The 26,734-nt window shown below is 43.4% G+C and overlaps 1 protein-coding gene across 4 annotated transcripts; it reads right to left on the bottom strand.

The window, feature by feature from the left end:
* Positions 1-1,893: 1,893 nt before the first annotated feature.
* On the bottom strand, positions 1,894-25,030 carry LOC121659928 (dual specificity protein phosphatase 13-like). Of its 4 annotated transcripts, none has more exons than XM_042018614.1 (5): positions 24,589-25,030; positions 18,623-18,651; positions 4,720-4,915; positions 3,386-3,606; positions 1,894-2,263 (listed from the first exon to the last, which is right to left on the bottom strand). In XM_042018614.1, the coding sequence occupies exons 3-5, from the start codon at positions 4,884-4,886 to the stop codon at positions 2,037-2,039; spliced, it is 615 nt and encodes a 204-aa protein (XP_041874548.1). In that variant the 5' UTR covers positions 4,887-4,915; positions 18,623-18,651; positions 24,589-25,030; the 3' UTR covers positions 1,894-2,036. The 4 variants fall into 4 exon arrangements, with proteins under 4 accessions (XP_041874548.1, XP_041874549.1, XP_041874551.1 ...); XM_042018615.1 differs by lacking the exon at positions 24,589-25,030 and adding an exon at positions 18,791-18,896; XM_042018617.1 differs by lacking the exon at positions 18,623-18,651.
* Between the last annotated feature and the right edge of the window lie 1,704 nt (positions 25,031-26,734).

Raw genomic sequence — 26,734 nt, 5'->3', positions numbered from 1 at the left:
GTGGGATGCGGGGTGCGCTTTTGGGAGAAAAGCGGCGCGCGAGACATCGCAACATGAGAAGTTGCATTCTGTGTGTTACTCTGCTGTGCTTACAGTATTTTTACCATCAGAGTAAGCTGCAGATTCCCAGTTGTACCAATAAGTATTTTAAAAGCGCGGTAAGTTTGTATCCTGTGAAATGCGTTTAATGTCCGCATGCTGTAATACCCCCAGCAACAGCATCCTCAGCTCTGCCCTTTGCTCCAGCCCGAAAATGGCTGGTTGGCCTCATTCCTGCTTCCTAGAGGGGGAAGGATAAGAAAATGTGGTTCTTGTGCTTGAGGCTGGGGGCATCGCTATAGACAGATCCACTGGGGGTTTTTCCCTGATTTGCTCTGTAAGTTTAAATCACTTTGTTAGATTTAATTGGTGACGGAAACCTGCATTATAAATTTTGATTTAGGTCTGAAGCATACTTATAATTTGGCTATTCCTACTTGCTTAAGTTTTTTTGCCTTTGCAAAGCAGCCCCAGAGATCATGAGGAGGTTTCTTTATGCAGGGAGCTAAAGCAAAGAAGTGTTCCAGCACTACTGCTGCTCAGGGCTGTCCAATCCACAGGGTTAGTCCAAAGTAAAACCCCCTGAGACGCCCTTGGTATGACCTTGGCATGAGGTCCTCGGTGCCGAATACTCTGTGCTCTGGCTCCTATAGTCTGGCCCACAGAGCAGATGTAGGTATCACCTAAAAGCATTATAAAAGGTGCTGAGTTGTCTGTCCTGAAGGCAGAAATTAACCTTGTAGACAATACTGGAAATGGCAAGGAATGTTTTCCCTTGTTGCTGAGCTGGTTTTGAGTAGCCAGCTCACATGGTGGGGAGTATTCATGCCTCTGCATTCCTGAGTTTGGTACTAGGAATACAAACTGCCATCCCCAGCTGGCTTTGGAGCTGGCTTTGTGCTGCAAATGCTTGTCCGCTGGGAACCAAAAGCCAGATGTGCTTCACATAGTTTCCAGGCAGCACTGATCCATCAGATGACAGTAGCTATTGAGTGCTCTTATGGTGGCCCAGAGACACAAAGATGAAAGCCTGATGCCTGTCAACACCTCCCTTGCCATTCCTGTGTGTCTTCAGTTTTCACTTGAGTCCACCTCACAAAAGCAAATGCCACAGAATATGATGTTGTAATGTTAATAACCTTTTATTTTTAAGAAAGAAAATACTAAGTTTTATGATTTTGAACTGTCAGACAAATTTGGGATGCATTGAACTTTGTCGTCAAATATTTTCCTGCACCAGCCTCAGCTGGGAACCCCCCTTCTTCTTTAGAAGCATTTTCTGCAGCATTTTCTCCATGATTTTTACTATGGAAGATGAACAATATTGGAATGCCCTCACACAGAAACGTACTTCCATGGAGGAAAAAGGCTCTGATGAACAGCCAAAAGGAAAACACTGTAGAGATACCTGGAATAATTTCTTAGAGTGGCTTGTGTTGTTTCCCAGCTTCTCTGCCTTTAAAGAGCCTCTTACCCCAACTCAGGAGCTCCACCAATTGTAAAAGCAAGAACTAACCAGTGCCAGATTCAAGTCTCAAAATACAAACCCTCTGAGATACAGGGAGCAAAGGGGTGGGGGGCTGGTTCATAAGAAAACTTCTAAGCATTACTGTAGCATAAATAATATGGCATCTTTCACCTCAAATAGCCTAACACTTCATAAAGTGATATGAGCTTCACTACTTGCTGAAACACAGCTATTTCTGAAGTGGAACCTGATCTCTTTCTCTTTTTTACTTTTTTTTTTTTTTTTCTTTTAAACCAGCAGACACCAGTGTTTTAAGGTGGAGAGTGAAGGATAGAGTATACAACCAATCATAAATATAAATCTAGGAAGGCTTTGCAAAACAGAAAGAACAAGCAAAATCTACTTTTATTAATAACATGCATCCTGGTGTCTCATAAACTTGTGTCCTAAATTTATAAATGCAGTTCGTCTATAAGAGATACAGGCAACTGAAATAAGATTTTGTCCTCTTTCTTTCAGCAATACTCTCTCACAGGCCTTTGGTAAGAGATGCTCTGGTTCCTTTCCTCTCTTCGTTCAGTTTAATATCCAAGTCCCGGAGCTGGCTGAGGAACCCCGAATTTGGGCAGATGTTTCTGTGAGCACTCACTGTCTTTAGAGCATCCACAAGTGTCATGTTCTCATGGATCATTAAAAAGGCAAGCACTAAAGTTGCTGAGCGGCTCACTCCCATGGCACAATGAACGAACACCTTACCTGCAGAAACAAAAAGGCACAGCAAGGTGAGTGTGCTTTAGCATTTCTAAAGTGGAAAAGACAAAGGAGGAGAAAAAAATACTAGAAACAAGTTAAAAAAGCAATGGTGACATTTAGTGGACCCTCATGCTTTCAGGAAGATCACCTCTCAGGCAAGGTGGTATTTCAAACTGACCTCCTGCATCTAATTTAGGCCTAAGATTAAAATAGTTTAACTTTTCTGTGGAAGGAGAAGCTTTCTGTGACTAAACTTGTTAGTATAGTTTTCTGTGGAAAAAAACAAGTTTTGGCAGAAAAATTTGGCCCAGCCCTGACTGTGATCACTGGCAAGTCCCACAAACTCTGTGGGATAGTCTGCCTGTAAAAATGGAGTCGTAATTTACTGTATCTCAGCAGCCCAGTGTGAGCTGTAACTGAGGATTTAATAAAGCACTCCAGTGAAAGCAGCAGATCCTGCAGCCAGTCAGAGTCAGAGCAAACTCTGGAACAAATGGAAATTATGATAACTAGGCCATAATCCAAACTCTGCTGACAAAAATTCAGCAGGCTGCGGGTCAGTCTCGTAGTTTTCGACTTAGTTCATTAACTTCTGCTGCTTCTCAGTCTTAATAGACAGGCTGAATAAAGCTCCAATTCTGTGAAGTACTTAAGCGTGTGAAGCATTCGAGCCAGCACCGAAGTGCCACTGCTCCCACAGGGAGTTGGAGCAGCAAGCAGAGCAGGATCCCCAGCTGGAGCCCCCGTCTGTGTGCGAGGGGTGGGAGGGACATGTGGAAGCACACACATCCTGCTGATTCCTACAGGATGGGCCCATGGGGCAGCATCTGCAGTGCCATAATCTCTGCCCTTCCCTCTACACTCTGGTTGCAGAGCTTGCCCTTCTTTCCACCATGCTGGGCTGCAGGCAGCCAGTCTTCCCCAGCTCCTGGGGACCTGGCACAGCCACCTTCCCTGCAGCACATGGCATAGGCACCCTTCTCCATCCTGTGCTCAGTGGTTCTACGTGTGCTGCCTTGAACCATATGCTGATTCTGAGCTCTGTTGGTGCCTGTTACTGCAAGGAAAAGTCATTTGGCTTGTGTTGAAGCTTCCTCCCAAAGCTTATCTTTGCTTTTCTCTTACCTCCTGAAGAGTTTAAGGCCGTGCCTATGAAATTGGCAGCATCATAGAAGAAGATACTTAAATCAAAGGAAGGATCATCAAATGCTTCTACTCCATAGTACTCTATTTGCAGATCTGCATAATATTTGGCTCCCGTGTTGATGCTATATGGTCCATCTGCTGCATTAAGGATATGAGTAATGTTGAGGCTTTGAAGTGTAGTTTTGCTCCTAGCAGCCCACCTGTTGAAAGACATGAAGGGCACATTGGCAACGCTCCTAGCATTCTGCAAAAATAGCATGGTTTAAAGTTAGTGCCTGCTCCCACTATGGAAGGATGCAGGAACTGCATCCTGCTTACAGAGGAGCAAATTTCGAGAAGCACATAGTGCTTTGTGCATGAAAAATGTGATATGGGGGTGTGGAGAGCAGTGGGAGCACAGACTTGCCAGTGGGATACTGTCAGTTAAGCAAATGCCTCCCAGCAGTTAATCCCTGAGAACATGGTTTACTGTATGAAGTAGTCAAGATTTTCCTTTAAATATTTGTTTAAGAAGTTCTAGAGCTAATCTCTCATTGATAGTGTGCCTGGTCTCAAGACTGAGAACTCACACAGATGCAGCAACACCTTGTTCCTGGTTTGGACATGAAGTGGATGCATTGTGTTCACCAGCTAGGTGAACCCCACTTCCCACCATAAATTGGGACTATAGGTATTCCACAGAATTCTGAACCTTAACTGATATATTCATGAGGAAGAGGAGCTGGGAAAATGAGCTGATGATAATCTGCAGCAGTCAAATTGGAAGGAAATAGGAATAAATATTATTGGTCACAAGAATAAGGTATTTGCATGAAAATTCCTGTTTGATATTTTCAGTTTTATCTTCTTTGAAAGAAAGCATGGATTTGGAATGCCAAGATCACTGTTGTACAATTCATTTGAGCCTTCCTCCTTCTGGCTCTTAATCTTGCTACCCCTATTTGACTGTGAGGGCTACTGGCATCTTGTCTCCTGCCTTAGAGCACAGCTTCCAGGCCACATAATGCATCTCAGAATTGACATAAATTTGGCATAGGTTGTTTGAGGACTTTAGTCTATAATACAAATAATTTTTACCCTGCCAAATCCATGGTGGCTCAAAGAATATAAAAAACCAAGTCAGACACACTGTAAGTCACCATTTTGCATGCCTTGTTTTTCCTGACATCCAAGCTCTTTACATCACCAGTTTTGGAAGCCTGTATCACAAAAACATTCCTGAAGACCCAGAAGCTGCTCCCCAGTGTACCACAACTTTTCCTCCTCCTCTTAGGGACTGATAACAGTTTAACAATAGAACCATGTGTTCTTACGCATCTCCCAGGTAGATATTTGGCCAGACTTGGTCCACATGATTATCAGACCCTCCTCTGAGCCACAGGAGTCGCTGGAGATCTGATAGTGCTGGTGTTTCATAGGAAGTGCTGCTAGTCAGAGATGAAGAGTCTCTGGTGTGAGGCATCTTGCTGCTCCCTTGCATGCACTCAGGCTGTATCAGAGACAGCTTTTCTGAAATGAATGAGAGGAAATTTTCATACAGAAATACTACTCCCTAGAAAGTAGACCTGTTCATTACCCTCCAAATAGGATTACATTATTAGAACTAGTGTGTGCAGCAGGGCCTGCAGGTGTTGCTAAAAGCATCCAGAGAGCCAGACTGACTCAGGGGTAGGACTCTACAGGCATGTAATTTCTCCCCTGAGAAAGCAGTATAAGATAATGTGATTTAATTTCTTGTCAAGTAACGCCATTGGTAAAGAACATCTGCACCACCAGAATGCAGACTGGATGAACCTTGTAGGCACAGGTATAATTTCTCTTTTTGTTGACGAGCTACCGGAGTATTTGTGTACACTTGATTCTGATTAGTTAAAATTCTTGAAGCTTTTGAAAGACTGCATCATTAAACTGACTTATACTTACAAAGCTTCTAGGGCCAAGGTGGAAATCTTAGGATGTGTATGTGAGAGACATCTGTATGTTGTATGTGTACACACACATAAAAGGTGTGTGCATACAATTTTCTTTCATTTATAGTGATGTATTTAAACACACGTATACGCATGCGTACACGTATACATAGGAACGGATTTTCATATGCATATATAAACATATATATGCATGTATGTCTGTATGTATAGAAAGAGAAGTTCAGAGGATCTGAACTAGTTTTTTCTCTCTCAGCTGAATATGCCTGGACACTTAGCTATACTGGTATTCTTGTGCCTGTCTGTCTCAGTCTCTCCTCTGGGAGCTGTTCCACTCTGTATAAATAATATGATAGCTACTTCCCTCCAGAGAGGGGCCATTTCTCTTGTCTGAGGGGCAGGGTACCTACCCAGGATGTGAGAAAAAAGAGTATTTTTTAAATTATAGAGCTAAAAGTTCTGGCATTGTTGTCCTGCTGAGAATCCCATCTAGGGCTCCCTCACAGGTCTGTGAGATCATAGACCTGTGAACCCTCACAAATCATGCTGTGGAACAGGGGCAGCCCTTTCACAATGCTGTTTGCTGGTTTAGACCCAGGAAGCCCAGGCCAGCTGGTTCAGCTGGAAGCAGAGCTCAGTCAAGAGCAAGAGTGTGAAGATATTCAAGCAGTCCCTTCCCTGAGACTTTAGGAGCATTTCTTCTGCCTGGATCTTATTATCTTGAATTGCTGTTCTTGTCTCCTGAAAATATTGATGAGCTTTGTCTGGTTGATTGTTCTTACTAGAGCCATAATCAATGTGGAAGGCACACTAGAACTCTTCCCAAAGTAGGGTAAATGGTGTTTATTCTGATATGGCATCAGCTTTCAGTCTAATGCCTGAATGCCTAAATCCAAAGTTTGGGTTTCTTTTCTCAGCAATTTTAGAAAACAAGTGCAGATGGGACCTTCAGAAGTCATCTGGTCTCTCCCCTGCCCCACAGCAGCAGCAGCCAGATAGATGTTGCTCCTAAAACAACAACTTTGCCCATGTACGTTATTTTTAACAGTATAGGCTGATTTGGGGAATAAGGAGAAAAGAAGGGAGAATATATTTTTGCCTTTGGAAGAAGAAGTGGAGATGATGTGAGGCATATTACTGAACATACATGTATACATGTCTGTGACCTCAGTCTAAATTTGCTTCCTTTGCCCTTTCCTCCCTCCTCCTTCCCACAAATGTTAAATGCAGTTACAGCTTTTTGTATGTTCCAATAAGAAAGAGGTCTCCCTAGGGTAACTACTTAATAAGCAATATATGAAAAGCACAATAAAAATGATGGGAGACATAGGAAAAAAAAAAAGGACTGGTTTTACTTTTAATGATGGAATAAAAGAACTGCAGGGAAATAGAGAGGAATATAGAGATAAAAGCCTACAAATTTTTCAGGGCAGATAATTAAGATCAAGAGCTTTGGTAAAGGAGTATGTTGTGCAACCCGAGCACAGATTAGCATGAAGAATAGATACAGATACTATGCATTGCCCTACAAGTTTTACTGCCTTGTGAAAGTCATGCACTGTGCTCAAGAGCTATTGCCAGCATCTTCATGATGACCTGTTTGTACTTTCACTGACACAGAACGTTTAGCTGAAGCAGTAAAAGGAAATAAAGAAGATAATACAGCTTCTACATCAGGAGATTCTTAAGACCACAGGCTCATTTTTGAGGAATATGGCTGACTCTGAGTTGCTGCAAATGCTTAAGGGCTGAAGTTGTAGAGCAGATGAATACCAAACTTTCACTTCTCCTAGCCCCTGCTGCTTTAAACTTCTGTTGTAGCCTCTCAGTTAGTTACAGTAATGGAGATGATGAGCAAAGAGAATTAGACTGTGAGGCCTTTTGTTCAAGACCTGACTTTGAGGAGGTTCTCCAATAATTGAGTCATTTTGGTGCCAGTGACACTTCGCAGGTGATTCTGGCCTTGGAAGCCAGGGAGATGCTTTGCAACACAGCTCCCTTTCACAGAGCAATCCTCTTTCCAAAAAGCGTGCCAACATTGTTTTATTGAAGTGACTAATGCCCGACAAGCGAGCTCCTTGTATCAACACAAGCATAGCTCCTCCCAAGATCACCCTCCTGCCTGCACTGCACTGGCCTTGAAATTGGATTGCTCTGCTCTGGTAAGCTTGGAAATAGCTATAGCAGATGATTGGACTAATGAGGAAAGCAATATGAATTTTTTAATTGAAGGCCAGGGACTTTGGTGAAGATTTTCCCCCACCCTCTACTTTAAGATACTGCAGAGGTAGCAAAGGTGCTGCGACTGATTACATTTCTCTAAGCTTCTCCCTCTGGGTGGCTCCCAGAAGCTGCTCTGGTTGGAAACAGTCAGTGACTGTAGGAGAGCATGAATCCCTCTACCTGAGGGAAAAAAAATTCTGTCTTACAAGGTCACTAACATTTTCTGCAGAGATCTAGACCATGCAAGTTGGATGGGATTAATTTTCTTTTAAACTGTAGCCATCTCATTAGATTCTTTCTTTCTATCTTTCTCTCCTATTTTTTTTTCTGCTTAAAAGTAAAACAACAGAAGCAAACAAAAAATTCTACCTATGGGAGACTTTTGATGCCAGACAGAGATTTTAAGGGCAATCCACAAAATACAAGGTAGTGCACAAGCTTTAAAACTGTCTTGTCATTCTGCATCAGTTCCCAGACACCTGGGGCACTGGGGTACACCCCAAATGGCCAAGGCCTGCTTGGTTCCCTGTCTGGGCTGTGGAGCCTGCGTTTGCCCAGTGGTCCAGGAGTTGCCCTGGAGGCCCAGGCTGGAGGTGGCCATAGGTGGCACTGCCTGGCTGCAGGGAGCACCCAGGAAGTCCTGTGGGTGACTCCATGCTGTTTGCATGCAGCTGGGTGCAGCTGCTGAGGGACCCAGTCATGTCAGAACCTTGTCTACCTACAACAACCTAGTGGAGCTTTGTATCTCCCTAGTATTGTCCAGCCACTTGAATACTACAGTCTGCAAAGCTTTTTGGTTTGTTGGTTTGGGGCTTTTTTCCCTTCCTTCCTCTGTGGTGGAAACAATTACCATTTCCTATTGACCATCTCTCTGGCAAAAAAAAAAAGAAAAGAAAAAAGCCCACACAAACCCCCAGTGACGAATTGGCTAAAGCATTTAACTGATTTGTGTTGCATTTGCAGATTCCTGTGAAAAAAAACTCAGCAAAGTTTTGTGGGTAAAAACACAAACACTCCAATATTGTAGATAAGAAATAGTTAATTTTGTTATTTCAAAAAGAATTACTATTTCCATTTTTCTATTCAGTCACTTTGTTTTGGTATTTGTTCTCCTGCATTGCATAAAATATTTTAAAACATTAAAACAAAATGAAATGGCTTGTTCCTGGTTGAGAAAAACATGTTTCATTTAACTAAAAATGAACAAAGACTGAGTAGCCACCTATTTGTCTAGCCCTAATTTCCACTTCTGTAACAGGGCCTCCTGCCATTTTGCCATGGTTGTTCCCTTGTCTCCTCAAGACCAAACTGGGCTGTACAGAGATTAAATGAATGTCTGGAGTCCCAAGAGGAGTCTGGCAGGGCATTAGTTGGACCCCAATCACCTTTCCTCTTTCTGTGTTGCTAGCACCTTCCTAGCTGGCACAGCTCTGCCTGTGGTTATGCTGATAGCCTGGATGGGGACAGATGTCTTTCAATAACAAGTCCTTACATGAGATTATTGAGAGCCTCAGGCACAGCAGGACCTGTGGTTACTACAATAGCACAAACACTACCTAACAATAACATGATACAGAAAGATCCTGCAGCCAAATATCCTAAATTCTCTGAATCAAAAACCTGAAAAACTAAATGGTTCAAAATTCCAAAGCATGGGGTCAGACTATAATTCATGTGGAAGGGAAAAAATAAAAAAGCAGCTTCTTGATGCATTTGAAAATGGTGTCTACTCTGTTTTTTCTTCTCTTTTCTCTCAGCAAGCATCTCTGCACTCATCTTTTACACTCCTTGCTCTTTTCTCTCAGGTAGTGTGTAACACTATGGCTCTTTGTCCTCCTGATGGAAAAGTCCAGATGGAAAGAAGTGTGGTTCACAAGGAAATGATCATGTTAGTGGAATTAATCTTTTAGATACTGTAATGTGAAATATGATTTTCCTTTTTGTTAAGAAGACCCAGTCTGTGTCTCTACTTTGGTCAGAATCTGATGCTAAGAGAACCCAGGAGTCTCTTGAGGTAGAGCTGAAAACTTTGTGTGCAGAAACAGGCACATTTAAAAGCAATAGCAAAGTTAAAACAGCCAGATGGGAACCTAGCAGGCAACCAAGAGGGGAACTCTCTGTTTTCCTTGCAAGCCTACAGGGGCTTGTTTGCAGGAATTAGAATCTCTCACCAGCAGTTCACTGCAGCTCTAATACCAAGTGGTATTGAAAATGAGAAGCAGGTTATGGCTGATGGTTTAAATGAGGCACCTATGGGAATTTAGAAATGAGATCCTGGACTTGTCTTGGTGTAGACTGTGCACATGGCAGAGCAATATTGCTTTCTTGGCTGACTGCATCATGTATTATGGCCTTTTATTTTGCCCACAGTCAAACAGCAGGGAATAGTAGAAGTTCATTGCTCCAGCTCACTGTTCAAACTCTGATCTGCCTCACCAGAGGCAGTGCCCCTGAATAATGGAAAGCAGAATCGGTCCCTCAGCCTCAGTGCGGGTATATGTTCAATGCAGCACTGTATAAATGCTATTGCCATTATTTTGGAGTGAAGAGAAAAGCAGAATGTACAATTAAGGCTCTGTTTGGTTCAGTTTTTAAGAGAATTTACTGCCTGGGAAAGATGCCAGATCAAGGGCTCTGGAAAACACAGCCTGCCCTTTAACCACAGTGTCAGGAAAGAGCAGGAGCAGCCCTCCAAGCCCCCATGGCTTCCCCCTCAGCCCAGCCCAGCTCAGATTGCAGATGCCCCTCACCCTACACTGGCAACCGTGTTTTACAGGGTGGGAGAAAATCCGAGTCTTCACACCTCTTCACCGCGTGGTCTCCCTCCTGACATCTCCATTCACGTCCGGCCTTGTACATTTATGATGGGGCCCTCTCACTTTTCCTAACTGAGCTGGAAGGTACCAACTTCTGCTTGCAAGGCGCCTGAGCTGGGCTGGAAAGCTAAAGGCTCCCTCCTCTGTGAGCCCTCCTGTTCCTGTGCAGGGCTGCCCATGATGCTGGAGGGGCAGCTGCTGCTGCTCCCCCCAGGACTTTCTTCCGTCTGGGTATGGCAGGAATGCACAAGGCCATTTCAGTAGTGGGAGCAATCACAGGGCAGGGCAGGTGAGAGCAATCAGCCTTAGGCAAGGTTTGGATAGCCAGGAGAGCTCCTGGTGGTGAGGCAGGTCCCAGGTGAAGTGGGAAGACAAGGGGGTGCATGGCCAGACACAGGTGTGCAGGTGGAGATGGAGCCCGAGCATCTCAGCTCAGAGGGGCCCCTGAGTGAGGCGGGGAGCCCCAATGAGGCCTCCCACCACTTGTTCTCACACAGTGCCTTCCAGCAGCCCCATCCCAGGTCACACAGCCACGGCTGTCCTTGGACAAGGCAAGCCCCCCAGGAGGGGTAGAGCTTGCTGAGCTCAGGCTCAGGGGGATGAGCTTCACCTGTGCCTTGCTGTTTTTTGGGGAGAGGGTGCTACCCTACAGAAGTGCTCCTGGAGAGCATTTCTTCTTCTTTGCAGTGTAATGGATCTGCACATATTTTCCCAAAACTCTTGTCATTCCAAGGGGGAGAACCTTTGTGTTGCTCCCCTCCCACCTCCCCCGACCCTCGTATTTGAGAGTCATGCAGCCTAGGAAGAAGCACTTGCCCACGCATGGGGCTAAAGCTGGAGGAAAGGAAGGCTTAAAAATGAAGGTGCTGGTTGGAAAAACGGACAGTCCTGCTTGCAGTGACAGGTCATGGCTGTGGCACAACGACAGCTTTTACATCTGCAGCTTTCAGATTCAAAAGAGATAAAAAAGAAGTATTACCTTAGCAGCTGGCATCTCTGAGCTATGCAATGCACCATCCCCAGCAAGACAGCGCTGCCCTCCACAGGCTCCTAGTACAATTTCCGACTGTCTGTGAGTATCTGTTGAGCCTAGGATGATGCTCTTTCCCCTTTATTTCTCCTCTGGGGCACTCCTGTCCCACACAGCTAGGAATTCAAGCCTCACAAAACTACTGATTTTTTGATGCATCTCAACTATGCTCATGCTTCTCCCTGAATTAAAATTCTCTAGTCCTGCTGCCAGCAGCCATAACTGTGCTGTATGCTGTAATCAGGGGAGCACACAATCACCATGCAGCTAACTGCTTCTAATAGTAGAAACTTCACTCTAATCTTATATAATGCCAGTAATGAAGCAGAGAGGCTGTGGCTTGTGAAGAGCTTAGACAGAAAGCTTTCTTGGGCAGCTCATGCCCTGAGGGCAGAGAAGCTGCAGCTGCACTGAGAGCAAGAAAAACAAAATGACCTTGATATTGATAACAGTTCAGTGAGCACTGTCACAGCCAGTGCTGTGCCAAGACTTCATTGGTGTCACAGGCTGTTGATAGGTGTAAGTTATGGGCAGTTCTGATAAAAATGGTGTCAAAGAGGCCAGACTGAGAGAGGGATATGGGGAAATTATTTGTCTTGCAAGATCCAGGAAAGACAAACAAGGATGTTAATATATTGCTATTAAAAGGGGCTCCAAAGCACTTGCACTTCGGCAGGCAGTATGGATTTGTGTGACTGTGGATTAAAGGGGTTTTTTTTCTTCTCCTTGTTTTACTCCTCAAATGATTTTTATCTGACTGCTGCTGTCAATACAAAATTGACAATGCTGTCAAGTTTGCAAGATTTCAGGATATTTGAAGGCATGACAAAGGGGTTTTGATATTCCTCAGTCGTTTGGCAGGGGTAGCTTTGAGCTGTCTGTCTCTCCCTGCACTTTTAACATAACCAGTGAAGTGCTCTCCTTGCTTTGCCTTGCTTGAAAGGGTACATACAAAAAAGGCACGTTTTTCTAAGGCTGACAAAGCTGTACAAATTCTTTGCTGTGGAATCAAGAGCAAACTTCAAAACTCTACAGTGGAAGATCTATTTTGGCACTTGAGTTTTTCAGGCATATCACAGAGATTTCCAGCGACATTCTCAGCTCTGTTGGGGCAGAGTGGAATGTTTTTTCTTTAGATTTTTTTTTTTTAACTGCTGATTTTAAAATCATTATTTGATTTTGATTAAGTCGTCTTTTAAGAAGAGTGATTGTATGTCACAAAGGAATTGACCACTAATGAGCACATGAGAATAACTAAAAGAAGATATTAAGACATACAACTGGGATTTCCTGTCATTTGCAAACTTTTTGATTGTGTGTGATGAGTATTTGCTCCTAATTTCCTACCTTAAATCTGAGGAAATAAAACTGTGAGTGGTTTTCCTGTTGCAGCACCCTGGTATCAGGGTGCCAGGTAAATCAGAGTGAAGTAGGAAGTGCCTCGTCAGGGGCTGTGGGCAAAGCAGCGTGTGCAGCTGCCTCTTCGGGCTGTGAGGGATGAGGAGTCAAAGGCAGGGGGGACATGCTGCTGCTCCATGGAACGCCCAGTGATGCCTAGGTTTTAACTTTTATATTTTCCTGATTCTGTACTGCTTAGAGTGTAACTCTGAGGTTTCTTGTATCTTGCTAATTTCTGCTCACTTGTGCTAGGTAGACATAACAAAGCTCCTCCGGGCTGGCTCTCCAAGGTCACTCAGACCATCCTAGGCCCAAAAAATATAATCCAAAGAGCTTCTAAGGGGGGCAAGCAGAGGGAAATTACATCATTGAGCTGAAGCTTTAATTGGAGAATTAACCCTGATATGCAAATGGACCAAACCTATAAAGGTGTGAAGAACTCGTGACCTGTCGTCCATCTTGGGCTCCATTTTGGCAATAGCCTGTGGCTCCCAGGGTGTACCTTTGAAGGCCTTTCAAATAAATACCTATTTTATTCTTTTACTCCTGTCCAGTCTCTGTTTCTGGGAGGCCTCTTAAGGCATCACCAGTCCCAGGGTCACTGGGAAGGAGTTTCCCTGCCTGGCCCCGCTGCGAAGTCTCTGCAAGAAGCAGGCAGCATGGTGCTGCCCAACTCCTGAGACTGAGGCTATGAGAGTCTTGCAGGTGGTCAGGCAGGGCAGAAACAAGGGTTGTTATGTGCCAGCAAGTTTTTGGAAAGTATCTTCACTTTATCTTGCCAGGCTTTATGCTGTTGTTTTTCTGCTTGTGGTTTGTGCTGTGGCTCGGTGTGGACTGCAGATGGATGCCAAGGCTGGTAGGTAGGGTGATGGAGGGGAGAAGAGCCTCCAGCAAAGCAGCAGCCTCAGGGCTCCCGAGGGAGAGCTGAGCACAGGTAGAAGGGAGGAGTGCGTCCTTGCTGGAGGTTGTGCCTGCTGCAGGTGGTTTACAACAGGCAGTTTGGGAACACATCACAAACGTAATGGTCCATTTTCCCAAAGCAAGCCTCAGTGCCTCCAGCACAGGCTTGGGAAGGCTGTCCCCTGCTTGAGAAAGTTGCTGTGCGCAGGAATGCATTAAGGACAGCGGGATTCTCAGGTACAATGGCAGTGGGAGCCACCTGTGAACTATAAATAGCACTAACATCCTTTTCTCCAGTGCCTGGCATCCCAAGCAGTCATTTTTGTGGGTGCTAGTGAAAATGAACAAAGCTTTGAAGAGCTTTTATTTATGCTCTCTTTGCAGGCTGTAAATTTTCTTAGTGTGTAGTTTTTCTTACTGGCTCTGAATTTTGCATTTATTTTAAGGGAAAATACTGGCATTTTTTTCTTTTTGATTTCTTTTTTAGTTATCATATATAATTTTCATATTTTTACCTCAACTATGTCGGAAGAGCTATTGTGGCAGGAGAGTTGGGATCACAAGTGTTCATTTTCAAACAACCTCTCTGTGATTGCAGGAAAAGGGGAAAAAACCCAGGAGCCTAAATTCAGTCTTAGATAAATCTTATATGTGTTTTTAACAAAATAATGAAAATGTTTTGGTTTAGAATTAAGCAAACAATACAAGGTGTTTGGGCAGGTTTTTCGGTGTTTACATTGAGACATCAGACAGAAATAGTTGTTGCAGTAAAAGCTTTACATGTCCATCAGACAAGATCTTCCTGTGGTTTGATAGGAAACAAAGGTGGCTTTGTTAAGGAGCTATGAAGACCCGAGAGCAACACTGGCATAAAGGAGCCTTTTCAAAATATCTAGGGTTCACTTGATGAAGTCTTGTGATAACATGACAAAGTCTCACCTGTTATGCAACTCTCCTTTGCTCTTCATAGTCAGTAGCTGAGGGCCTTAAGGAAACACAAGGTCTACAAAACAGACATTTCGCTCTGGGATAACCCTGCTACAAGATCAACTAGTAGAGCTGGAAGAATCAGTCTAGCTTTTAAATATACAAGAGGGGGTGTATTTTTTTGCAATTATGCCAATTACAGATTAGACTGTTTTACTGACAATCCTTACCTTACGCCAGCGGGCAGCACCACTGCCAGTAAAACGCTGTGATTTTTCCTGCTGCCACAAGATGGCAGGAAAAAACAATGTTGGGTGATTTAAAAATACGCAGCGATGGGCATTGCAGGACGCAATTACACTCCTGACCGGCATTTAAAGGGAGCACTTACAAGAAACTGCATATGTTGGACGGAAGAAAAATGTGAAATGTACGGAATAAATTAGATTGGTATTGACCTGGGTGCATACATCGAAAGATCTACACCGTATCCTTTCCCATGCAGGTTTTCTGTATAAGAAAAGCCTGTGACAGTGCCTATTTTTTTCCTGTACACTGTGCAGTTTGGCCTGGTTTTGTTCTGCTGGCAAAATCTATTGTACAAACCAGTCCAAGACATAACGCACTCACATAAAGTAAAAAGCAGGGTGATTATTTTAGTCTTTTATAGCATATTTTCCAAATATGTTTCTCTTCCCATTCCCTGTTCCTCCAGCCACAGTAGAAAAAGAGCCAAGCTAGAGGACACATCCACTGCTCTGGCTTTCAGAAGCAGTGGGAGACTTGAGGGACAGCAGCTGGGCAGGAGAGCATGCCTGGGTGCTGACAGGGTGTTGCACTGGGTTGCTGGGCTGGGCAGTGGGGTCAAATCAGTGTCCCTCCTGCCTGTTCTCCTGGGAAAACTGACTCTTCGTGCAATGGGTGTCACTGGAGCTGCTGGGGCTTTGGAATAGGGCTGGGATGAAGGAGTCTGTGCTGTTCATGCTCTCTCCCCAGCTGCTTTCACATCATATACTTTTCTTAAATCAACCCTCTACAAGAATAGAAATTGGGTTGGAAAGTACAACCAGACTGGCTAGGGGCTTTGAGTTATCCAAAGGCATTCCTCCTCAGTGGCCAGTGTGGTGGTTCCCCTGCACTCTTCTAACACATCAAAGAAAGCTGTGGAAAATCACAGAAATTGTTGTGTGTCAATGGCAGTTACCAGGAGCTCATTAACTGGTATTAGTTAATTCTGAATCGCAGCACTGCACAGATGCAGCAGGTTCTGGCCCTGCCACGCTGCTGCTCCCCAGCATGGCCTGGCCTGGCCTGGCCCAGCCCAGCCTGGCCTTCCCTCACTGAGGCATTGAGGATGTTCATCAGTAGCCTTTGCAGTTTATCTGCTGAGGGGTCAAAGCTCACGCTCATGGCAGCTGTGCTGGCCCGTGGCAGTGCCCTCCCCAGATCCTCCTCCAGCACCAGCCTGCTCCTCACCCCATCCAGCCTTCCTCTTCACCCCATCCAGTCTGCTCCTCACCTATCCACTCAGCTTTCTTTTTCACCCATCCTTCACCCCCTCCTTTTCCTTTTTTTTCCCACAGCCTGAGCTAACCTTGGAGCTGATGGAGGCAAGGTGCTTGTTAAGGCGTGAGGGCAATTAGGGACTTTTGTGCTAGGACCAGTTCTTCTGTCCAGTCTGTAGTAATTAAAAGTATCAAGAGGTTTAAGAAGCAGCCAATCTGTTGAAAGCCAGAAGTTGGAAGACACGCATCTGTCCTGTTTCTTATGCTGGCTTCCCCTAGACTGTGCTCTGGGCTGATGGAGAATGAATAACTAGCCAGACATTCAGGTCTAACCTGCGTTGGCACCTTTTCCACTTGTCTTATGAATGCAGTGTCCACACTGCTCATTACTAAATACTGAATTCTATAACACAGGCACTAAACATCCCAAATCTGCCTCCTAGGCTGGAAATACATTTGTCACTATGAACCAAGATTCATTTCACAGTGGCAACATGGAGAAGGCATCAAGAGTGAAGAAGCAAAATCAAAATGCTTAAAGCAACTTTCAATTGTTGTGATGATAAGGGAAAAGAACCAATGATATGGGTCCCCAATGCCCTCACACCTTTTCCCTCCAGATTCTGATCCTACTTGGATTTTTAAGGTATTCTTTCTTGTATTGCTTCTTCTGGTAAAATTACTTTGGTCCCAACTTGGTTCTGCAGTTAGCAGCTTCATTTTGTGAGGAAAGCAAGTGATGGAAGGTCTGCAGCTGCTGGCAACATCACAAGAACACTGCCAGCATCCAGGACCTTTCTTTTGCCCTTTGGCTGCCCACCTCTGAGTTATGGGGTCCTACCTGCTATTTAAAAGTAGATTAAGCCTTCCTGGAAATTAATAGGTTTAACTGAGCACAAAATTACTTTGAATCTGCCTTGTGCAGGACATCCTACAACCTGGGTCCTTTTGTCAGGCTTTCAGCAACTAATCATCTAGGTCAAAACAGCTCCAGGGTATGCTTAATCCTGCTCTGGATGTGAGGTGAGCAAACCTTTGCACATTGAGGTGTTAGTAGATATGTATGTGGGGGGGAAACAACACTCTCTAGACACCTGTTCCCCTTCAATGCTCGAAAGGAAAATCCTCCCCTTTCAGCACTGAAGTAGTAACTGCAAATGTCAGTTGGCTGTCTTTTTTTAGTGAAGACAATAGTGGGAACCCATTCACCACAGACAGTTTATCCACAAAGCAAAGGCAAATTCAGGGCTGTCCAGGAATTTGAAACTACTGGGTAGAAGGGATTTTCTATTTATATTCTACTGAGATATATCTCTGAGTTTTTAATTTTTGTTCTGTTGAGCAAGATGAGCACCTGAGAGGGAACAAGCACATGTGCATGTCAGCTCCAAAGGGAGGCAGCCCCTGCACAGGTGACATAATCACACGTGGTGCTGGATCAGGTCTTGAGAGGGCTACACTGATCTCTGCTCTTCTCCTGCCACTTTTCACTATTGCCACAAGTAAGGGCTGAGATTGGGTGGGTCAGTCTTAACCCGAAAGATCTAATCTCGTCTGAAATGCAGGAGCCCATAACTAGGTGAGCTTAATTGGGCCCTTCTCTCTGTTTCTGAGACTGTCAGGCACAGGAAGGTGGTTACTATTGGAACAGAAAAATGTGCCATAGAGCTGAGGTGCTTTTCTTATCCTGACTTACTAAATGTCCCACCTCCTTCATCCATGAAGATGTCTGTCATGCTTGTCCCATTTTCTACCTTTCTAGGGCTATAAACAATTGTGATTACCAAGTAACTTCATCTCACCCCTCTATTAGCTTAACCATTTCCTTGATGGATCACAGACTGGGTGATGACAGGCAAAATCTCTGTCATTAAAAACTCAAACTCCCTCTGCTCACAGAGGTGCTGGCATGGTGACAAAGCTCCCTTTGCACACAGGCAGCCTTGCTTTCTGCCTGGTTGCATCTCCTCCAGGCAGGATGGTGCATCTTGACTTTACAGCTGCTCGATGTGGCTACACATGCTTTCACAGCAGGATCTATTAGCACCAGCCACCCTCCTTGCAGGGATCTGAAAGCATGCTGCCTATTGGCACAGCAATGAGCCTGCTGTCTCCAGAGGACATAAAGACAAAATCCTAGCCAAAGAGGGAACCATGAGAACAGAGCTAAGGTTATGACTTTATAAATGTTTATCTTCAGTCTGTATTTGATGTCTGGATAATAAGGTGACCAGAAACCTAAGGCAGGTTAAACAACAGAGGGGCACACAGTGGTTTTCTTGAGCTGCAGCACAGAGCATGTGCAGGACCTTACCATTCCTGATTTGCCACCTTTGTGGCTGATGGATGCTTTCATGCAGTGTCTCTTCCTAAGCCCTTCAGATCTGAGCTGTAAGTATGGTCGATACAGCTGTGCTTTTTTTTTCCTAAAAAGAATGGCTTTCCCTTTGTACTGTTTGCATTGCCTCATGCTGCTTTGGTTCACTCACCGTTTTCCTCAGTTTGGTAAAGAAGCTGTCTGTGAAAACAAGAATGGAAAAAAAAAGAAAATTATCAAAGACAGTTTTTTGTATACGCAGGGAAGAGATGTTTCAAAGTGAGTTTATCAGGTTATGCACCTAAGTATTATTTCTGCCCTTGAAAATCTTTTCACTTACAGCGCTTAATAGGTCTGTGCAAATCCATTGCCAAAGAGGTAATTGGCCATTTTTATAGAAGGATCAGAAACAAAAACACTCCAGGCTATTGTTCTAAAAATTAAAAAAAAAAAGAAAAAAGAAAAAAAAGGAATTATGGAAAGAATATGTTTCAGGGCATCATCCAGCCTCTCTTGAAACTATGCAAATTCTCTTGGTGAAAACAACAGCAGACACAATGAAATGAGTTGTATATGAGGAACTGAGATCTCAAATGTGATATTATGCAGAAGGTAAAGAGTCTGTACTAAATAAGTAACAGCTCAGTGTGTTATCAAGGGTGCACTTCGATTTTGATGAATGTTAAAAGAACCTTTAGCCTTGAAAATAAAGAGGATAATTTCTCTCTAGGCAATGGCTGCTCGTGAAAGCCATAAAATAAGAGCACTGGAGCCCTAATTTTATAGTGCTTTTTAAATGATTTTCAAATGGTCCAGCTGCTTTGTGCCACAATAACACAAGGCAGAGATATTTACGCCGGCAATAACAAGCATGCATCAGCCTGCCCAAGCTGCTCTCCGCAGGCAGCCTGCGGGAGGCGAAACACACATGGAAAGATGATACTTGCCAGTGTGGATTGATCACAATCACACCATGGTCAGAGCGATCCTGGGAAGCCGCTTTTTCCACCAGACAACTTGATTATTTTTCTTGTCTGTGTGTTGCCTGTGAAGCACAGGATCTATGCTGCTGGCAACGCCGGATCTATTTTGACACTTGAGAGCCTGCCAGTAATGTGTGCCTCTTAGGCCATACCGTCCTTGGCAGACTTCTCTTTTTGGAAATAGGAGGGCAAATTCTCCCCTGGGTTACACTGCTGGTTTTGGATAGGAGTTTCCACAAGGATTAGTGTTGTCTCAGCTCTGGTGTTCTGATGCAGCACTGCATTATCTTCTCCAGAAATGCATGCATGTGGCAAGTGAACTCTGGGCAAAAGCTGTGGAATTCTGCTGAGATGCTGAATTGCCACCAGCAACTTCCCCAGGTATTTTTACCTCTGCATATTTAGGACTTCAGTCTAAAACTACAATTTGTTTTCCAAACAAATGCTCTGAGAACTACCCTAGGGTGGTCTAGCTTAGCTTGCTAATTTGGGCAGTCATTTCAACAGTTCAAATAAAAGTTTCAAATTTTTTTCTTTACAGTCCCCTTTCCTTGGCAAGACATTGACAAAAGACAGGGTACTGGGAGGAATCTGCCTTCTGAGCCAGCAGAATAGGGTTTAAAAAGCAGTTCCTTTATGAAATATTGAATTAAAAGTAAATAACTTGTCTCTTTCCATGTTCACCAGTGTTAGAGGCACAGCAATGTTCAAATAATAAGAATTTTGGTGGGAACAGGAAATTCTGAGCATGAGAGAAATGGCTAATTTATGGCTGAAAATTTATTATATTTGCAGTAATTCTCAGGTCCATAAAGCTGAGACAGAGCTGGGCAGAGGGCATGGCAGGAGGAAGTTATCTCTGGAAAGTCCCCATCCACTGAGCATCTATTGTCACCAGAGTAAGAATGCTGTCTCCCATCTGGATGACTTCTTGTATGGGTTGGACAACATTTTCCCCTTTTCATTTACTGATACCAATCAGCAAAACAGGTCAGCATCTTTTTATGTCCAGGGATACACTTAAGAGATTTAATTTTAAACAGGGGCCTATTTTCTCTTGGAGTTGAATTTTAGGAGTTTGAATGAGCAGAATGGACAACAAATTGGGAACTTATCCCAGAGGAGTACGTAGCATATTTGCTGCCCTCGTTTACCCAACTGATTGAGGAACAACAGGAACATACAAAATTCAGAAATATTCTATACCGTAAACAGAGAGGAAAAATAGATTTGATGCCAAAGCTTTAGGTCATGTTCCTTTCATCTTTATCTCATATTCAGATTGTTTTTCTGACGTTTCTCCTTGTCGCTTTGTGTTTTTCTAATGTCATAAGAGTTTGGAGTTAGGTGCATACTGTATCTTAGTTCAATATGTAAATCCTGCAGCTTGATGAAATTGCTCACTGCTAGGTAACTCTTTGGATAGCATTGCCTAGAGAAAAGTGGCATAATATCATAAAGTAAGCCAGCATAAAGGAAGCAGATCTGCATTTTCTAAGAATATAGCAAATAAAGATTTTTCCTTTCGAAACAGAAAGGAATACACGTAATGCTGTTCCAGGCTGCACAGAACAGTGCCATGGTCACAGATTGTGTGAGTTTGTACTTCTGCCTCACTCGCATCTCATCTCATCTCATCTCTGAGAGATCCAATTTACAGCAGCTGAGATAAAGTAGCCTCCAGGGTATTACATACAGCCCTTTCATAAATCAAGAACCACTTTATGTTTCTAGAGATCTGAGTCCAGAAACAGAGGAAGACACATGGCATTAGGCTTTGTAAATGGCCAGTTGGCATGTCTCTGCAATAGCTCTTTGCAGCTTTTGGCTGTTTCTCAAACCAGAAAGTAACTATTTTTAGTTATTTGTGTTGTGTATTCTGATGAATCAGTACAGAAAAAAAAAACCAAAAGACCCCAAAAAACCAACAAACAAAAAAACCCCCCACAACAACAAAAAAATTAGTGATTTCAGACTGAGAACTCAGAACTTTCTTCCCTTTTATAATTGCTTTTCTTTTTCTCTCCTGCTACAGAAGATACGCTCTGATGATTACCAGCACACCATGTATGAGTCATCCTTGCCCCTGATGTGGATATGGTTTTGTTGGTCACTCCTCATCTCCCAGGATCCTGCTGTTTTCCCACGTGCCAATGAAGACAATGTCTGTAAGTGGATAATTAGGCTTACCCAAGTGATTGAGTGACATTCAGTTAATGCTGCTAAAGTAATATGTGATTGCTTAATGTGAGTGCTCTGTAAGAACAGCAGTTTACCATGGGGACAGGGATTCGCCATTTGCCCTTGTTAAAGCACTCAGAATGTACAGACATGGGCAACAAGGTCAAAGCTGATTGTGTCTTCTGCAGGTATTCCATAATAATGCATTTCCTGGCTGTGGAAAGTTTGATTTCCTTTGATTCTCCATGCAAAAATGTGCTGCATTCAGGTGCATGGGTATCACCAAGCCTTTTCAGGCCTTCCTTGTTAGGGGTTATGGAGCTATGGAGAATCATGTATGAAAGCTCATGATTAAAAGTAGCTCAAGTTATCCTCTTGCCTTGTAATGTATTCCTGTCTGTAGAGCCCACTGCCCACCACACTCTGAGACATTTTTTCCCCTTTGAGACATGTAAGAAAAAGTAAGGTAGTAGAAGAATGGTAAAAGGTTGTGATTTCTGAATATACTCATAACATATCTGGAAATGCAGAATTCCAAGTTATTTCACTTCTGAAAAGAAATAAATTTAACAAGTTTTACAGAGTTCAGTTATTTACAATCACATTGAGGACTGCTGGCCCAAACACCCTACAAAAATTCACTTCAGGAGGTAGCTCAGGTCCTGATATAATTGGATTTGAAATATCTGTGTTGAACATGCTGACGTTTTAGCACAGCCTGTAACCATTTTGCCTCAGTCTGTAACTGTACCATGTTTCTTTGCTGAAGTGCTATTAGCCTTGCTAATCTGGTTAAACTGCAGTTAATAAGCCTGCCTGCTTAAGATCAGCATGAAGTTTGATTTCTGCAGGATATTTTACATATTTTGCCCTCAGCTGCTTATTATGTAGCATTTCAGAAGACATTTTACCTTTAAACCCAAAGGGTCTTGGTCTTGGCCTTGCCTATCAGCAATGGCTGATAGCCAGACAGATATTTAATAATCAGTTTGTTGACAACTTCAAAGTCCTCCAGGATGAAAGTCATCATGTAAAGTCAGCCATCCCTACTTTATTTTATGATATATTTAACTTGTTTAAAGATGCTCAACATCAGATTTCTGATAAAGGCATAAGGAGAAATGTTTATTATAAAATACAGCATTAATTCTAGATTGATCTTTGATTTCCAAGTAGCTGCTCAGAAACTGCATGCAACTGGTTCCACAGAAACAAGCAGTGACAATATATGGTATTGCTCTGGGCTATTTTAGCTCTGGCACAAGTCCGAATGCTGGCATGGGTTTGCTCAGGAACAGAAACATCCACTGTTTATTAACTTCACTGAGTACTGGGCTGGGCCCTAAATGCACATACTCTCTCTCTTCCCCATTTCTATCTCATGAAGAGCCCATGAAACCTCATTCTCAGGTATTGTTCCCATTTGTCTTATTGGTGTTGGCACAATAAAGAAAATTCTATCTGTAGCACTTGATCAACTTCCAGTTTCCCCGTTTGCAATCTGTAACTCATATTTAAGCTGATATTAGTGCTCAGCTGTTGCATTAACAAAGAAACCTGTTTACATTTTTATTTCTGTTAGCTGAATGTGCTCAAAGTTCTTTTTTTGCTTACTACACCTACACTGTGTTGTTATCTATATATTTTTTCATTTTATTCCCCACCATTTTCTTCCCCCATGAGACGGAATGTGATTGAAAGAAACATCCAAGAGTAGTTTGGAACATGTATACTCACAGGCATTAAAAGGAGGTCTTAAAACTGCACTCAAAGGCTGTCTAAAATCAAATGCTGCTGTTAAGACAACACAATTTCAGTGATTTTTTGGTCTTAAATCTTTGCCTTTACTACCCGTCAGGCTCAATTCTCCAAATCCTTATTTCTGCACATGGTTCTAATACGCAAAGGGGTTAATTTCCAAGTCTAGTTACAAGGCTGAACCGCAAAGGCAAAGGTCGGTTTCCCACTCTCCTGGCCGCGGCCGAGGTTCAGTGAGGCACCGCACGCTGTTGTGGCTTCTGCCTTGGCACAGCCGGCTCGGCCCGGGGCACGGCACAGCCCGGCTCGGCCCGGGGCACCGCGCAGCTGGGTGCCCGCGCCCGCCGTGCCCGGGGCCACCTGCCGCCTGTCGCGCTCCTGCCGGCAAGCGCGGGGACATTCGGAAGCCGGCGGCAATTCGTAAACCCAAGTTTTGTAAATGCAGATTATTTCCCCAATGTCACCTAGCTCATTTTTTGGGTTTGCTGTTTCATAGCTAAAAGAATGGCCGCTTTTAGCTGTAATCAGTGGGCAATCAGCAGGGTCATTAGTTCCTCCTGCTTCTCTCCTGTAGGAATTACAGTAATTTCTAGATATTTCAACAAGTTTGCAACCTGATGGTGGTGAAAAAAAGACTTGTTTTGGCATAACATTGGGCACTGGGCGTGTTGAGTGCAGATTATTGCATGCTGTCTCCATGCTTCAGAGTGAAACACCCATCTGCACAGTTTTGAGAAATAAAGAGTGAAGTCTGCTGTCATTCAGAATATCCATAGATTTGTCAGAAATTTCAACTGCAAATCAAATTGTCATATAAACAGCCAAAATCAGAATACTTTTGAATGTGAAAAATTCCATTCTAGTTAACATTACACCAAAAAAGGTAAAACCTAATTATTGTTGAATTTTAAGGCTGCTCAGGATCATGAGTCTGTCTTGTGCTTTGTATGCTGCAGCATTAATAAAATCTGTATGTTACACAATTATAAATTAATGCAAAGCAATAAAGAGAGTCTAATTCTCTTTTTAATTATTTTCCTGTGCAGTAGGTTCTTTCTTTAATGGATAGTCCTTTTGCTTTCTTCTGTGCTAATCTTAAGTCTATTTTAAGGCAATGAAGTTTACCAATGCTAATTAAATAAAGTTGGACAGCATATGTTAATGAGTACTGTATTTCCCAGCCCTTCAGAACAGCTCAGCCTCAAATAACACTTACATATTGCCTATGTAGAGATTAGGCCACTCTTCACCCACGTGATTTAATTCCAGCTTGCAGCTGTCCAAAATATCTGGCAGTTCCTGGGCAGAGGGAGTGCCGGGCTCAGAGCATTCCTGGGCCGACAGGGTCTGTCTTCAGGTGCTGACCCCTTTGGAGGCCTCATGCAGAGTCAGGCAGAGGAGGGAGGGCCTGCTGGAAGCTGCTGCTGCAGAATGCACAGGGGAGGTTTTTGCTGAAGCAGGCTCTTTCTGCCGCTTGATGTTCCCAAGCAGGTGGCTGAGTCTAAATACAGCTCACGCCTTGACGCCTCCCTGGATTAGCTCAGTGCTACGTCCCTGGTGCAACGGGGAACAGCCAGAAAAATGAACGTTCTGCTTTAAGTGAATCTTATGCAAAAAGATGCTACTCCTGTCCTCACATAAGCTATGGTGCTGTTCCTGCCAGCACAGAGCTTTCCCTGTGAAAAAAATGTCAGTCAATGCAACCGAGCCGCAGTCCCAAATGCCTCATTTGACCCAGTTCTAATAATAAGCTACCAGGAACGAGGGGACAGCTCAGCTTGAGGGTGAGTTCAAAATATGACAGCACCTGTCCTGGGCCTTACCCAGGGTTCACCGAGCCCACTATCCTGTGCTTGGCTGTGGCTGAAAGTGGATGTTTACAGAATATGAGAGCACAAAAGCATGAATTATACTTGTGTATATAATAACACTCTCCCAACTTCCAGCTGGCTGCAGTTTATGAGCTTGCTGATCTGGATGGAGTTTCTAAGTATTTGGTAACTCTGAATGGATTTCTGTCCCTCAAACTTTTCCAGTTGCCCCTTGAATGTCTATAGGCTTTTACTCTCTGCAGCATCCTGTGGTACAGTGCTACAGAGCTCATGTAAACCCCTCCTCTTGTTTCAGACCTGATTTCTACTGACTTCATCTGCTGCTCTGAGTTCTTGTACTGGAAAATAAAATTAAGAGAAGTTTTCACTGGAACTCTTCATGGGCCGCTTTAGGTAACACTGGTTTTGTGATTACTTTAAGCAGATTTAAGTCTGCCAGAGCTGTAGCTGGGACAGTTCCTCCCACTCGCACCTTGTCCCAGGTTGTGTAGACCCTCTTGACAAATGTGCATTTTCTGAATGAAGTGCCACTGGGGAGGCAGTATTTTTCTTTAATTTTGGTTCCTTAGTCTAACTTGCCAAACCAACATTTAAAATACAAGTTCTCATGCTGGTAGTGGAAAGCACTGAAGTACCAATTTCATGTCACATCATGACTTGAATTATGGATAGTGTAAGTGACAGGTGAGGAGGCCCCTTTTCCTCTTAGCACATTGCAGCAGACAATGCTTTCTGTTTTAAGAAGTTACAGGACTATTCTTCTGTTTTTGCTTATGTTGACTGGAATCTTTTTCCCTGCACAAACATGCACTCAAAGTAAATCTGGATATAAAGAAGCAATACAGACAGGCAGGAAATATAAGCAACACTAACTCCACAGATTAAAAACACTTTCCTGTGATTTGACAATGCCCTAGAAAAGAGTTTCTACCTAATTCATTCCCTCCACTGAGGTAAGTAAGTCTTGCTTACAACATCACTATCATGTCATTGGTGGCATGGATGCCCTACTGACTCAGCTTCACTCTGTGCTCTTCCCTTCTCTAGCCCCAGTGAAACAATTCTCTCCCAGGGTGAGCACTATCTTCAAGAGCAGGTACTAATTTACAACAGAAGCAGCTTTCACAGCTGTGGCTTTGTAGGACAGATGCTCAGGGGCATGCAAAGCATTATCCTGATGGGGGATTCCATTAATCTTGCTCACATGTGTCTAATTTTGCCCAGCCTAAAGCCATTAAGATGCATTATTTCACTCATATGAATTTCAGATTTTTCAATGCCATGTCTTCAAAAGGTTTCCAGACTAAAACCTACTGTAATGTGAATGAAGTATAAATTATAATGAAATATTAACTCATATAAATCCCTATTAATTTAAATAGAGAACTTCAAAGCAAACAAAGCTCCTCCTCCACTGCTCTGCTGTTTTGTGAGACATAAAGATTGTCCTAGCACTGTTGGGTTTTAAATATGATTTCCTATTTGATCTTTTCACACAATATCTTACCTTTCTCTCAGCAGTGGAGCTCT

This window comes from Corvus kubaryi, unplaced genomic scaffold, assembly GCF_017639235.1.
Source record: "Corvus kubaryi isolate FWS band 111438036 unplaced genomic scaffold, C.kubaryi_AGA036_p1.0 138, whole genome shotgun sequence".
In the NCBI taxonomy this organism is placed as follows: domain Eukaryota; kingdom Metazoa; phylum Chordata; class Aves; order Passeriformes; family Corvidae; genus Corvus; species Corvus kubaryi.
The sequence above is the reverse complement of the archived record's forward strand: the minus strand, read 5'-3'. Positions and strand labels throughout refer to the sequence as shown.

What these genes read in the sequence shown, in the direction of transcription:
- LOC121659928 (XM_042018614.1), bottom strand. Translation starts at nt 4,886, where the DNA reads ATGCAAGGGAGCAGCAAGATGCCTCACACCAGAGACTCTTCATCTCTG. An exon ending in AATATCTACCTGGGAGATGC is followed by an intron (nt 3,607 to 4,719) that starts GTAAGAACACAT and finishes GTCTTTCAACAG; the next exon opens with GTGGGCTGCTAGGAGCAAAA. An exon ending in GGCCTTAAACTCTTCAGGAG is followed by an intron (nt 2,264 to 3,385) that starts GTAAGAGAAAAG and finishes TTGTTTCTGCAG; the next exon opens with GTAAGGTGTTCGTTCATTGT.